The sequence below is a fragment of the Chaetodon trifascialis genome, chromosome 5 (genome assembly GCF_039877785.1).
Source record: "Chaetodon trifascialis isolate fChaTrf1 chromosome 5, fChaTrf1.hap1, whole genome shotgun sequence".
Taxonomy (NCBI): Eukaryota; Metazoa; Chordata; class Actinopteri; order Chaetodontiformes; family Chaetodontidae; genus Chaetodon; species Chaetodon trifascialis.
This window is the reverse complement of record NC_092060.1, coordinates 23,004,498-23,020,045: the sequence shown is the minus strand read 5'-3', so window position 1 is coordinate 23,020,045 and position 15,548 is coordinate 23,004,498. Positions and strand designations below refer to the sequence as shown.

At 43.1% G+C, this 15,548-nt stretch overlaps 1 protein-coding gene across 12 annotated transcripts in view; it reads left to right on the top strand.

Annotated features, from left to right (window-relative positions):
• Positions 1 to 15,548, top strand: part of atp8a1 (ATPase phospholipid transporting 8A1) — a 99,614-nt gene that overhangs the window by 59,460 nt on the left and 24,606 nt on the right. For all 12 annotated transcript variants that reach the window (XM_070963313.1, XM_070963312.1, XM_070963309.1 and 9 more), the window contains 4 exons: positions 2,315 to 2,379; positions 6,336 to 6,508; positions 9,088 to 9,271; positions 11,189 to 11,299. In XM_070963313.1, the coding sequence (XP_070819414.1) occupies positions 2,315 to 2,379; positions 6,336 to 6,508; positions 9,088 to 9,271; positions 11,189 to 11,299 (533 nt within the window). The remainder of the gene's footprint in view (positions 1 to 2,314; positions 2,380 to 6,335; positions 6,509 to 9,087; positions 9,272 to 11,188; positions 11,300 to 15,548) is intronic.

Here is a 15,548-nt window from a genome sequence, read left to right as displayed (position 1 = left end):
CATATCTAGCAAAAAGCATCTGTCGCAGAATGCAAAATGATGTATGAGCACACTGCACTGATGTGAAATAAATAACATGCATATGTACACAGGGAGGCAGCTCTCATATATCTGGCTCCCCTGGAGCTTTCAGCCTTGCAGATGCTATCAGAAAGGTGAACGACGGACTGTGGTCCACCAGTTCCTGTTCATTTTCCTTAATTATCCCTGCTATTACAGCTCTTACATGTGGCTGAATACTACAAATGGATCAACCTTGAATACAGCCAACATTTAAACACAGAGTCCTGAAAAATAGGTATGAAAAAAAAAAAAAACCCTCCGTTTGTGGCTATACCTACCACTGAGGCCTGACTGAATCAGCCCTTTGTGCCCACTGTGCCCAGATGTGAGGGAGCTCCGCAGAAGCACATGCTCACTGGAAGTATTTTTACAGGTCCACCGCTTGACTAAGTCCTTCTGTAAAATCTCTGCTTAGTATTGACCTTGTTTTTTACAATTTTCCTCAATGAAAGACGATCCCCATTACCAGTGTTCATGGTGCACCTTCTGCCACATTGGAGTGGTGAATTTCGCCCACCACATTGAGATTTTTCTGCTTTTCAGGTGGCCTGAACCACCCAAAGCCTCTTGGCACAGAATATTGGGCATAAATGCAGTTGAGTTTACTTTATGGTACTGAAGCACAACAGATCCCTTTGATCTGAAGCTGTTAAGACCATCTTTGTTTCAGTTTGTCCCTAATCCTGAACTATTGAGCAAATACTCTTAGCAAAGAGCAGAGTTTGGTCTGGGAGTCTGAGGGGGCTGTTGAGGGGAGTTTAAACGCACATGATGCTTAGAACAGGTCAGAGCCAGAATTCAATAAAGGTAAAGTGGTGGGTGAACACTACTTCCTTTACTGAAGGAATTACAGGTGAGAAGCACATTAGCAGTGCTGTGCTCATTTTGGCCACAGGGACTATCACCCCCTTAAGCAGAGAGACATGAGAGAGTAAACACAACCCTGCATCTGCCTGCACAAATTTTAGCCGCCGTGATACCTACCTTCCCACTTTCTCTGCCATGTGCAGTCATTCGTTTCAAGTCGCCACTCTTTCTGCCTCCCAAAATCGTCGTCGCAGAATCCCTTTTGAGTGCCCTCAGTAATTGTTGCTCCCTTTGCAACATTTGAGATGACCGTGACTTGAGTGTCCCTGTTACACATTCCTCAAGTCCTGTGGGAGCAGTGTTTAGTTCCGCCTGAGATGGAGAAAGGCCAGGAATTCAGCTTTCTCTAGTGAAATAAAAAAGGCGCAGTTTGGCCGCAGTCAAATGAGCTGAAGGTAAACACATTAAGCGGAAGAGCTGTGGCAGGAATTGACAAGGGGGAAGGGAGTGGAGACGTTGTGTTGAGATGGGGAGACATTTTCCTCACATTGGCAAATTTTTGGACGTTTGCACCTTTGCACTTAAGAAAACAGTCTGCCAGACCCAGACCCCAACCCTGTTTGGTTTCGACTCTGGAGGTGAAACCCTCTCATTTCCTCGTGCAAAGTCCCCCCCTCCCCTCTGTGTGTACTGTGAGTGTGCGCTATTGTGTTTGTCTGCGGCCGCGTGTTTTTGTGTGTTTTGTGCAAAGTCTTATCTCAGTTTCACTCACAGAAAATACCACCCATGTATTCACAAAACATGGGCTTTGCGGTAACCCTCTTAAAGAAACTAAAATCTCTTTCCAGACAGAAGCAAAGTGTCAAAGCCCACAAATATTCGTGTGGTTATGCCACAGATGGCAGCCTTTTCATACGGCCACGGTTTTAAACTGAAGGCTTCAGTCTCGGTTCCTGAAACATTTCTGTTTTCCCCAATGGGAGGCTCCCTCTACCACCTTACCGGTGACCCTGAGCATCTGTCCCAGCCAAGAGCTGAGGGGAATGCTCCCCAGAGAGCCATGTTTGGTAACTCAGAGTTGTAACTGCCTATTAAAACAGGAAACTGACAAACCCTTGTAAACCAAACTCATTAGTCATGTCCCGAGACACTGGCTCTGAGCTGTAACATTTTAATTGGTGTCCCTTAAAATGCATTGCCGCATACTGTCCTTGATTTTGTTATTTATCTAGCAAATCGATGTGTGTTTTGGCCCCAATCAGATTCACTGTGAAGCTACAGGGGGTTACTGAAAGTAAAATAAACTGCAATTTGATGTCATAGTTGAGTGGTAATTTAATTAATTCAAAATATTTTTAGCCTGCCTACATGCTTACTTTGGAGTCAAGTTTAATACATTTAGAAAACGTAAGATTTCATCTTTTGTTTTTCTGTTTTTCTGTAGGACATTCCTGCAAACTGCTGACCAAGAACATGGGCATGCTCGTGATCAATGAAGACACTCTTGATGTGAGTATTTAGCATTTTGCTTTCCTGCAAATGATCAGAATTTCCTGCATGCAGACCCAAAAACCTCACCTAAGCAGACTGTGGCTTCTTCTCATTTACACATTTATACAACTCTTTTCTTTTTTTGTCAATCATTCACTTTAATCCTGAATTAATTTCTTCTTTTTAGTGCTAAAAACAAAGTAACCTTATTGTCTTTGCCCTATGCTTGCATCATCCAGTATTTTCAATTTGGCACTCATTCACTTTTCTGTGTACACAAGTTAGAACAATTACTACAAACCATTTTCAAATGTTTTTCAATGATCTCGAGGGTGTAAATATGACACCATGAGGACGTCCTGGAGTATATTAATCCCCTGATCTCATCACTGAATCCCTGTGAAAAAATCTGTCTGCAAACTGAAAGGATGAGGCCACAGGGAGCCTTCCACACACAGACGGACGCACACACAGTCACCACACATCCCAAATCTGCCTGTAACGTCTTTAAGACACCCAGCAGAGCGGTGTGTTGACCCCCCGGCAGGAGAGCCGTGTCTGTTGTTTCTGAGATTGAAAAGGGCAAGTCCTGCAGTTCCAGCACGAGAAAGCTAAGCCAAGGAGCCACAGATGGAGGAGAAACTTGACTGGGTTTAGTTAGTCGGACAAGACGGGGGGAATGGTGACAAGCAGGGGATGAAGGTGGGGAAAGCAGCGGGGGGGTGTTTTGGGGGTGATGACGGACGGCCTTCATTCTGTCAGCCAGTCGTTGAGCGTGATAAATGAAGTTGAGGTAGAAATTTGGGGTCGGTGGGGACCGGCGCTTTGAAATGTCAGCTCCGATTCTCCTGTGGTTGAGCAGATGCTTACATAAGGCAGCTTGTTAAAACGCGAAGGGAGAAACCTCTCCACCAAGACTGAGGAGGCACAGTGCAGAGAGGGCCTGGCAGCAGAGCTGGTAGCTCTGAGTGCTCTTGTGCCGCGAAAGAGAGTAATTGGAGCATGTCCTCCCTCTTTGCTGTTGTGTTTAGAAATGCTTATCAAAGGGAAGACCAGGCTTTAGACATCCCCTGTACTAAATCTTACTTGAACTGAAATTACCGAAGTAATACTCATTCTCCAAGGTAGGATTAGGTCATTTCCAACAGCTTTGTCTTGCAGTCAGTGTGTTTAATCATTCGGAGAGTGAGCACTTTTTGAACATCAGAAGTACAGTTACACATAGTTCCCAGTAAATTACTGGGATAACCTTTCAGCCACTGCTACTGGCCTTCACTACTCACACATACATTCAGGAACATTTCCGTCTTGTGCCTTTTTACACCCACCATGACATTGCTGGATTAGAGGTGGGAAGAGACAGGCCAGCAGATGGTGGTAATGCAACACTTAGGGATGCCACCCGCCACAAAACTCAACAGAAGAAGAAGAATGGACGAGGCCAGATATATGCACTGGGAGATGTCTCTTATTAAGTTGAGGAACATGGCGGGCGAGGATCTGTTTCTGTCCAGTGAAAAGTTCTTTGAATGTATTTAATGTTCAGTTAGGGATCAGTTCGGGATCTACTTCAATCAGAAACACACATTGGATATTTTGTCAGCGAAGTTGTGCGATTGGTTTGCTCACACCAGCTGAAACCAGAAAGCTGCTTTTGTCAGATGGACGTAACATGGATGTCCCTGCAACGTTGCCACTTTCATTCACAACACAGCCGTACCAGCATGTTACCAGGTGTTGTGGTGGTAAACTGGCGGTACAGATTTCTCTAAATATCAATGCCTGCTGTGAGTCACACATGAACTCATGGGGGAAATGGTCCTGAACATTGCAGGGACAGACTGCATGTGTGAAAGGGACTATAAGGAGGATTATTTGTCTATATTTTGATTATTAAGACGGATGAAAAAGTCAAAAAACCATTTGTTGTACAAACACTCTGTAGTTTAAATCCTGGTGTTCTGAGATGTGGGTCAGAAAAGTATGTGCCCATTCATGTCTAACTCCGGCAGAGGGTCCCCTGTTTGAGTGTCTCCAAGTCTAAGACAGATGATGACATTACATCCATACAAGTGTCCAGATTCCACATCGTGAGTGTCACGTCCTGTTGGCTGTATCACTCAAGAGGCTATATCAACAATGGAGCTCAGTCTTTATGGGAAGCTCTTGTGAATTTCTGAATGGACGCCACGTACACATTCCAAAACCAAACACTAGCTGGTCACATAGGCTAAACTGGTCATTACAGCCATAACAAAGAGGCTTTAGGAGGAGACATGTAGCATTAGTGCTAAAATTCCTCAGTGGAAATTAGGGGGGAAATGGCCGCCCTACTTGAAGAAATGGTAAACTGTGCTTATCACCTGACATGATGAATAGATTGTGCCCCAAACAGAGTGAATTCTTTCTCATACTGATGCTATACCTATACGAAGCACAGACACACACACACACACACACACACACACACACACACACACACACACACACACACACACACACACACACACACACACACACACACACACACACACACACACACGCACTCACGCTGGGATGTCCTCTAAAATCTCTCTGTTAACCGAGATGGAGAGGCTTTCTGTTTTTGGCTCTGTGGGTGAATATAGATATCACAGCCTATGCCTCTTCTGACTTATGCTTCTCTCTCTCTCTCTCTCTCTCTCTCTCTCTCTCTCTCTCTCTCTCTCTCTCTCTCTCTCTCTCTCTCTCTCTCTCTCTCTCTCTCTCTCTCTCTCTCTCTCTCTCTCTCTCTCTCTCACTCACACACACACACACACACACTAGCCTGCCCACTGATCACCATCTCGTGCTGTTTTACAGACCCCATCAGGGATGGTTAAGTCCTGGCAGCTGCTTTCTGCTTGTATCCTCTTGCTCAGTTTCTCTCCTCTGTTAATCCATCATCTCTCTCTGTGCGTGTCTCTCACTTTCCTTCTCCTGCTTTGTGAAACGTAAAGCCCCTTTCTCCAAATATTTCCTTTAAGCTGGGGTTTCAGAGTTTTGTTATGCCAAGCCAATGTTGCCTGGTCCCCCTGGTACAATCTCAGTGCTTTGACATATCTGACCTCGACACCAGGCCAGACCCCTCCCTCCCTCTCCACGGCTAATGGCTAACATTTTTTGATTACAGCTGTTTGAGCATCTGGTTGGCACATTAAGTTTGATACCTTGCTTTGGATCATTGCTTTGCATCTGTCCATGTAAATCTGTCTTTCTCTGACTTTTTCAAGTTATGTAAAATTATTATTTTATTGCAAAAAGTGCTTCTATTACACTTTTGTACTAATTTTTACATATATAGTACATGTAGTACCTGAAAACGGTTACATACAGGAATTGGTTTTATTTCCATATGGTTTCACCATCTGTGGTGAAGATGATTGAATGATGAATACAATGATGATCTCACCACTCCATCCATCCCGTCCACATGCCCCACTACCAGGACAGTTAATCCTCTTGTCAGTCTCATATTTATGGATTTTCATCATCACTCACCATCATGGCTGTATATATTGTATAAGCAAACATGATCCAGTCGTAGAATTTGTCTGTGTCACCTCATAACCACGGCCTGAGTGTAATAAGCATGGGAAACATAATAAATATCTAAAATATCAAGAGCAGCTGCTGTGCAGCAGTTTGGGATTAGCAAGAGGAGGAGTGAACAAGACTGTCTAATCTATGTAACACTGGTGTGAATTAGAGACTAGATGACTCTAAATGAGATTAATCAGTCTTATTTTTGTGAGGAAACTGTATCTTCTTAATATGAATGTCACTGGTGTCTTTGGGGTTGCCCTTCAAATTACAGTGAGGAAGATTTTTATTGTACTATCATCTATCAAAGTCCATAGTATCTTCCCAAGCCACTATACCACTGTGGGCGTGAAAGTATGATGCCTAAATACTAATTAAACTAACATTGATGACACGTTTTTTTCATCACGCAGAGAACAAGGGAAACACTCAGCCACCACTGTGGAATGCTGGGAGATGCCCTCTACAAGGAAAACGACTTTGCTCTCATTATTGATGGAAAGACTCTCAAATACGCCCTCACATTCGGAGTGCGACAGTACTTCCTGGACCTCGCCCTGTCCTGTAAAGCTGTCATATGCTGCAGGTAAGATTTACCCCTGAAACAATAAAATTACCCTGAGACAATAAATTCCACCGACCAAAGCGAAAGAATGAAGACAACGTTGTCATTGCAAAGACTTTACGTACCGAATCGGCTTCTGCACTTTGAAAAAAAAAAAAAAAAAGATTCAAAATAAGTAGTTGGAATGAGTGTTTAAAGCCGAGCTCTTTAATCCTTTTTGATCACATCCCCAGTCATACTGTGCACCTATTTAACAATATATGCCAACATCCATTTCTTTGTATTCTTATATCAAAATCCAGTCATGTTTTCTTCTTGTAGAACATAATAGGGCGTTTGCTCATGTAAGCTTAAACCACCCGCTTTCAAATTTCAGTAATATCACATCCAATCATAACTCAGTCTTCTACTTTAAGCGACACAGAGCTTAGATTCATTAGTTAGCTAGCTAGCAACAGCACGGTAACTACGGAATGACCTCAATTAAAGTAAAAGCTCTGCGGTTGAAGTATTATGTCGTCACCATGAAGGTCATTGAGGACTTTTATGGCACTTTAAAAAGTGTTAGTTATAAATTCAAATGGCAACTTTCAACATTGTGCAGGTTCGCTGTTGACCTGCCCAAACCACATAATTAATAGGAAGTACTTAAGTACTCAAGCAGCTTTGACGGGATGTGGGCCCAGAAGTCAACACCATGTTTTCAGAACAACAGCAAACCTTATGACTCAGTGCATTACGTCAAATTTTTTATTTATTTTTCCCTCCACCTCTACCTGCCTTTGCTGTGTGCACAGTCTGTGGGCACTAAGAGACACCAGGAGGTGAATGAGGCCTCTTAAACCATGAAGAACATAAACATTAACACTTTCACGGCTTAAGACAGACACGCAGTTTATGACATCATCCCTGGAGACTCTGTACTGTACACTACCCCAGGACCTGGTCCACTAAGAGGAAGCGCCTGTATGGGAGGCTACAGACTTTACTGTCAGTGAGGGCAAAAAGTCAAGTTTGTAGTAGAAGAGTTATAAGATGTGTCTCAACCATCACCAAATGATTGGATCCACATATTGGACCCAGCGGGAGAGGTTTTTGAACTCTCCTGTTGGTTAATGGTTGTCTGTATATAAAGTCCAGATTCCAAAAGATTTGTGACGCTGTATGAAACATCACTGGTGCAACTGATTGGTTTTATAACACACATGACTAGTTCATCAAATTTTGATTCAGTACAGTTAAATCAGTCAACAACAAATGTAAAAACCATGACAATAGCTGTCAAGCAGCTTAAAAAAAAGCTGTACTCAAAACATGACTGACTAGCAGACGAGTAGACTGGAGTTACTGGAGTTACAAGCTTCACAGGCAGGGGTTGGAGACTGTGCATGCAACAACAGCTGCCCAGGTGCTTCACCATTCTCAGCTGTATCTGCTTTCATTTTGACATTAAAGGGAATTTTTTTTTGTTGATCAGTACCACATTGAATCTACATCAGTATCACATTCAAAGTGCTTTTACCTCCAAGCTGTACTCAGCTGGAGGACATATGTACATTTATTTACTATAAACGTGTTGTATTGTCTCATTAAACACCAGTTCACTGTTTAATATTTCGTGTTCCTCTGAACAGAAACTCTCACAGTCTTGCTGTGTATGTAGCTCTGTTAGCCCCTTTAGCCACACAGGCTGCGGGACTCTGCTGTCCAACAGCTAACTAGCTCACCTCAGCATGGATTTATTGTTCACAATGTGGCACTGTCAGGGGAAAAAGAGGGTATGTCCTCCATTGAGAGGGAGTTTACTGCATTTTTTTGGATTTTAATGCATCATATATTTCGTAGCTCTTGTGCTGAGCTGTCAATGACAGTATCTAAAGTAACAACATGAGAGGATATCAACAATAGCGAATACAAATATGCATACATAAATAGTTGCATACATGTCCCAGAGGCATCCCAGGGAAAGTCTCTGTCAGTCCCAGACACACTGTCTGTAATCCCTGTGATGACGGGAGGCCGTTAGTCTCCAGCCCTGTTCCTTTACACATGTGCCTCGTCCAATTAGCAGGAGTTACTGGTGCTGCAGCAGAGACCTGATCCCTCACTGGCTTCCCACGATCAAACAATGCCTATTATGTGACGCCCAGTCAAGACAGAAGCACTGCTACTTGGGATTAATTGCAGTCTCTGCAAGTGCTTTCTTCCCTCTGCCACCTGGGCCCCTGCTTTTCTGTAAATCTTAAAGAATATGGTGCACAAAATGCACCTGTGTTTATTTTTAGGGTGTTCACACAGTTTGGCACGACTGCCTCATGCCTCAACCTACTATTCTCCAAAGTTAAAGAAGAGCTTTTGCCAACTGCTAATCTCAAGAATTGATATTTCCTGGCCAATACATTCCTGAGGGATATATGTATAGTCTCTGATCTCTCAATTTCATGCCTTGTCTATGCATACTTTATGACTCACAGTTGCGTCACAGGTTTTACAGAAACTGATTATGCCACATTAATTGCACTTTCTGATTAACATAAATCAATTTCGAGTTTCATTAAAAGTCCATTATGTAATATTTCTGTGCTGCTGCCCCCTTCTAGAGTATCTCCTCTCCAGAAGTCAGAGGTGGTGGAGATGGTAAAGAAACAGGTGAAAGTGATCACTCTGGCCATTGGTGATGGTGCAAACGACGTGGGAATGATCCAGACAGCTCACGTCGGTGTGGGAATTTCAGGCAACGAGGGCCTGCAGGCAGCAAACTCCTCTGACTACTCTATCGCCCAGGTGAGTACAGTGTCAGGGGCTTACACCAAGTGACAAAATGATGGAGACATAAGTATGTAAAGTGGGAACTTTGCCACTTACTATTTGAATTAAAATGCATAAATTGCCTGACTGGCCCATTTGTAGTCAGAGAAAATGATGCCAACACACTTCAGTCTCACTTAACTGCCAATAATATTCAGAGCAGATTATAAGAGGATGATCTCTAAGCCTTATTGATCTAACTATTGTAAGATAAACACCTGTGAAATTTCTATCGTGAGGTATTTCTGAACAAATACGCGTGCTTTGAAGCTGCAGGTGCATGTCCTCAATCTGGCAGCAATTCATTGATATCCATGTCAGTTTCTAGCTTCTAAAAGCCAGATTCCACAAATTGTCTGCCCTGTCATTGTCTCCTCAAGTTTAATATCTGTTGATGATAGCTTGGCACATTGTTCAGAGTAACAATAGGTCATATGTCTGCTGGGGCATGAGCTTATACAGTGAAGTGGTACCACCTGTAAAACAGGCATCTGGTGACACCCAACTCCCTACATAACTATACAGAAACAGATCCCAGCAAAGTGCTACTTAAATCCAGTATGTCCCAGTAACCAGTTTGTCTGAAACTGTGGATTGATATGTGATACCCATAAACAACAAAAGGCACGGAGCTCCTGTATCATAGCTCCGTTTCTACACAGCATGCCACTCAGTACATCATGTTTCTATTATGCAGCCACGGGGCTTCAGGGTACCTGACTAAAACACAGTACGCTCTCTGTGCCTCAGTATGCAGTTACCATTCAAGAGACTTGGGTTTGTCCTAAGTGCCCCCTTCAGTCGGCATGACATGTAAAAGTGTACGTCTTTCAAAGACAGGTGGCCTCTTATAATCCATTTAGTTTGTGTCCCACCATCAAATTGAATTACACCTCCTGGCTTCCAGTGGTGTTTTCCATATATTGGCGTAACGGTACATTAACTGTAATTTGCAGACTGCAAACTAAAATCAATCCTTGGAAGTTGTGGAACTTGTTTTTCTATTCCCATACATGATTTATATTAGTGTTCAGGACTATCAGAGGAACTCCTTGCTGCTGTGGATTATTAACTAGTTTCTAAGATTTAATACTTGAAAGCTCAAAGTTATCTTTGTGCAGAGTGAAGAGGCTTTGGGCCGAGGCACCTCTGCTCTCTGTCTGTCATCAGCTCATGTCTGTGTTAACTGATGTTTGAGCCGAACATTCGAGGGGTCAGACAAACTGGGGGCTGCCACTGAGCTGTCATTTCACCAGAGAACGCTGTGGTAATGCTGCAAGACAAGAAGGTCTACAAATAAACACAATGCCCAAAAATTTAAGCTGAATTTTACTCGTCCTATGTCCGAGTCTGGTTTCTGAGACATTCTCAGAACTTTTCTTTTTGTTAGATGGAAAGAAGACGCAGTGGAGATTGTGTGCTTTGTTTTAGTCATTTACTGGCAACTAAGATGAAACCCTTGCCTCAAAGTTCTGCTCCAGTGTAATCACACTTATCAACCTGAAATAGCACTGAAATTATACAACACCACAGGCCCTAAACGGTGGTATATTATAAAGCCATTTAACTATTATGCTGAGACCTTGGAGACCAATAGCCCATCATATGAACTCTTCCATTTTCAACAACTTTAAAGCTTGGTCTTACAATCTTTGACTTGAAATCTCTGGAATGTGTTAGCGAGGACTTTGGCCACAATGCCTCATCAGTCCTCTCTGCTGGGGGATGACAAAACACTGCTGCTTTCTTTAATCTTGAAGTTCCTGCTGTAACTGCTTTAGTGTTCCAGCACTGATCGCTGATTATGAGGAGCCATTAGACAGTGCACTGTACACAGACCTTTGCTATTCATTCATCTCATCGTTTTCCTCCATTTACTTCCCTCCCACACAGTTCAAGTACTTGAAGAATCTGCTGCTCGTCCATGGAGCCTGGAATTACAACCGCGTAGCCAAGTGTATCCTGTACTGCTTCTACAAGAATATTGTCCTCTACATCATTGAGGTGAGTCTCACACAGAAGCTCTCGAGCTTGAGAGTCATGCACTGAACCAGATCTGAATGCAAAGCATTGAGATTTTTCCACATGACATGATTCGGTAAAGATTCCTTGTTAGAGTTTCCATGTTTGTATTTCTGTTGACTGGCCCTTCACATTACCTGCCAGTTTGTGCTGCTCCGGGGTAAATGCTTTTTGACGGACCTGGACAGAATATACACACACTAAAAGGCGCACTCAGACACACACAGATACACACACACACACACACACACACACACACACACACACACACACACACACACACACACACACACACACACACACACACACACATTCAGTAATGAAGGGAAAACTTTATCTAATTAACTTGAAGTCTGCCTTCAGGAAACCCTGGCCAGTCAGTGGATCCTTAGAATATATTAATCCACACAGCCATCTCACTACCAATACCAGGATTTAAAGATGTTGACAGCAGATACAGACAGACATGTACATAACATTGGAGATGCTTCAAGAATAAAATGCAGAATGCTGATTGAAAAGTGATCAGTGTGTGATAATATTTACTAAAATATTCAAAATCACAAATAAGTTACTGTTACAGTTCAAATTACTGTGGATTTTATAATTCTGAACAGGGAGTGATGCTGTTCATAGCCACCCAGCTGCACTCTCCTTATATCAGTGGATGCAGGTTAGGAAGGTCTGTTGGTGTGCGGTAGGTTTGATGGCATTTGACAGATGCCAGACCCAGTTCTGATTGCAGGTTCAGAGCTATAACTAAGAATGACCAGACAGGTTAAGTGCTTCCTATCAGCAGCAGCTTTATCATCGAGAGTGCTCATATGTTTTGATCTACCAGCCATGCACTTGGCGAAGAGCTACTCTGGCTTTGCCTCTTCTCAAAAAGTCGAAATCAGAAGTCACTGCTGAGTGTCTGATGGCACTGCACAGATACACTGCTGGACTGTATGTAATCTACTGACCTTGTAAATTTGGAGCCATGTGCTTGTAAGAATTATATGTGCTCTCATTGCGAGTGAAATGTCAGCGCCTTCCTCCAGTATTTACTTTGCTAATTAGGTTGGAACTTTATCGCCCACAATGTGGAAAATCATCTTTACCAAGATGCATAAATTGGAAATAGAAGACAAGTACAGGCATGCATGAGGATCAGAACATAAGAGAACAAAATGACAGAAGAAGAAGAAGTTACTCAGACATTAAAAAAAAAAAAAAACAAAACACCCCCATGCACAACTACTGACACACTGGGGCCCAACAGCAATAGAAAGAAGTGATTTACCCACTTCCTTTGCATTGTGAAGGGGACAGTTTGGGGAGCGCTCCGTTTTTAAAAATATCCTCACCACATATCCTGTCATAGAAATATGAGCATTTTAAAAGGTTTTTTTTGGTTCATCCTCTTTTCAGACTTGACCTCTGATCCCCTTTCTCATCCTCATTCTGGTTTACAAACCATGGAGAATCAGTAGACTACCTTTTTCATTCCAGCATGTCTGTTTCTGGTGTGTTGTGACCTGCAGTGAAAGAGGGCAGTCAGTCTCTTCCCAGCCTTTAACTGCTGTTAAAGGTACTGCAACTATTTAACCATACTAACCTTTTCCAGATAAGGTAAAATACCTTATAAATGCTAGATCCAAAATAAAACTCAATTTGCAGCAAATGACATTTTCTGACAGCAAAAGCATTACGTATGACATTTCATCTGTGCCTGAATGTTGATTTTCTTTCATCTTCATCCCTGTTTTTAACCATATGTAAACGTTTCAGTGCTTCACTCACTCAGTTTTAACTCTTTAAGCCCTAAAGAGGTTGCATAACTTCTAAAGTATATGTTACATAAATCCAAGACAATGCAAACCCAACTTGTACATTGTTTTTCTCACTGCTCTTCATGTGAATCCAAAATGGACCTTTATGCCACAATCACATCAAAACCTCGTAAAATTCCCACAAAGATTGTCCATTTATTGTGTGTGTCTGACTGCAGCTCCTCTTTGAAACATACTGGGTCCCTTTTCAAAGCCGTTTTTTTGCTACACTGGAGCATAACATCTATAGTTCTGTCTGCAGGGCGAGCTTCTTTCTAGCACACCTTTTGTTGCTCTCTGAAAACATAACTCCCCCTCCCCCCATGCTACGCTCCTTCAGGGGATTCAAGTAGATAATAGGACATTTCTTCACTCTTTGGCTGCTTCAATATTTCAAATGTCCCTGTTTTGTAAGACCCTGACATCTAACACACCAGCAACCCCAGGGTATGGGTAAAAGCTGCATTTGTTGCCCTAATAGGTTTACTTTTGTGCTGGCATGTTTTTCACGTCGACTCCCAGGCTGCCTTGCAAGGAGAGAACCAAGGATGTTGACGGGAATTTTAACTTTTTTTGTTCACAGCACCATTGTCTGATACAGTGTGTGTTACAATTTGAATACGAGGACTGCGAGACTCTGTGTTTAAGCCTCTTTTCGTCCCGCTCTCTTTCCACTGGGTCTTTGGTCTGTTTAAGAGACCCAGAGTAGGAGGGTGAAGGCTTCTGCGGCTATTGTGGAAGACATGAATGTGAGCGCAACTTAGTCTGAGGCTCTTGGAACAGTTGTCTGATCATTCAGGATTTTCTGAGAGTAACTGAGGGTAATTGTGAGTCAGAAAGTAAGGCTGTCACTCCTGTGGAAGATTGACTGACACCTGGAACTGCTTTACAGTGTTTCTTTTGGCTTTCCCTGTGCTGTTGATTATGGTTGGCATTCCTTTTCCTAATCAGTTAGAGAACAGCTCAAGCATGGTCACATTTGGAACATGACTGTCTATCTAATTAAAAAAGGCGGTTATAATCACTCAAATATTTCTTAAACAATGCGAGCCAGTGCTTAACGGACTTTTAGTAGAATTCATAACTCCTACTTTGTTACAAATTACACTATTAACTAAAGAACGGGAGTGAAAAGGATTGAATTCAGCCACATTCAAGCTAAGAGGCCTTTCCAAAGGAAGCCATAGCAACTTAATTCAAATGGCCGATCCAGCTGGCCACTCATGTTTGATTGACACATTGCCAGAGCGCTACAGAGGAGGCTGATGGACAAGTGGCATTTATGAGGTAATTACATGAAAGCTCATTCAGTGCGGCTCAGTGTACTCAGAGACTTGGAGCTCGGAGCTGCAGAGCAAAGCTTGCCGACTATTGCACGCTGAATGAAACCACAGAAGCCGTGCCTGGCATTGTTGGGCAGCTTGTGTTTGCAGCGCCACATATTTCCAGCATATTTATCAGCTCCCTCTTTATGTCCCTCTTTATTCTTTGCTTGCTTTGTGTATGAATTCCATTAGCAATTCTGCAGTACTAAGCTTAAGAGTATCAGGACTCACATTGTTGGGGACAAATGTCATACTCTCCCCCACCCCTCCAACCCGTAGCCGCTTCTAGACAAGGCCTGCAAGCAACGTTGGAATCAATGATTTTTGATTCGCTGATGAATATGCAAGAAGTCTTCTTATCGGCTAGCCGCTGCCCAATCCCCCTTTTCTCAACTCCCGCTTCCCTCCATTACTGTTTTCATGATGTGCAGTCGGGGAGAGAGGCCAGCCACACCCCTCCGCTGAGTGGCACTCAATGAGGAGAAGAAAAGGGGAAGAAAAATCCTGCCTGGTACTTCCCCTAATGAGCAAATCAATGCATCTGTCCCTCAAGAGACGAGAGAGGGAGAAAGAGAGAGAAGCTATTGGGACCCCAAGGACCAGGCCAAAACACTCACACAGAAGCAGTTACCACATGCTATGAATAGGAGCCTTTTTTAACTTAGCACAACAATATATCAGAGCAGAGCCTCTCATTGGGCAGAGCTGTAATTAATTCAGCAGTTTGACCTACCCACTAGCCTCTCGTTACCACTGCTTGAGCCACGCTAATGGTTGAACCTGCCTCATGGCTTGGGCTTCATCTACACATAACCCATAGCAACGCATCTGAATGTATTTTCAGCAAGCCAAAACCCAAAACACCTAAAACTATTCTTGCAGTGCCAACAGATGAACTGTACACCTTCTGATCCTCATGGTTCCAGAGCCACATGGTCCCAGATCAGGGCGAACGTCCCACATGAATTTGAAAACAGGCCCCCTCTTATAAAAGAAACAACATCATGGTAGAGTGCACCTGATGGAGTGGAGGGTAGGATCTGTGATGGGTGGGTGTGGCAGAAAGGGGAGGTGAGGGGCAGGGTGTGGGGG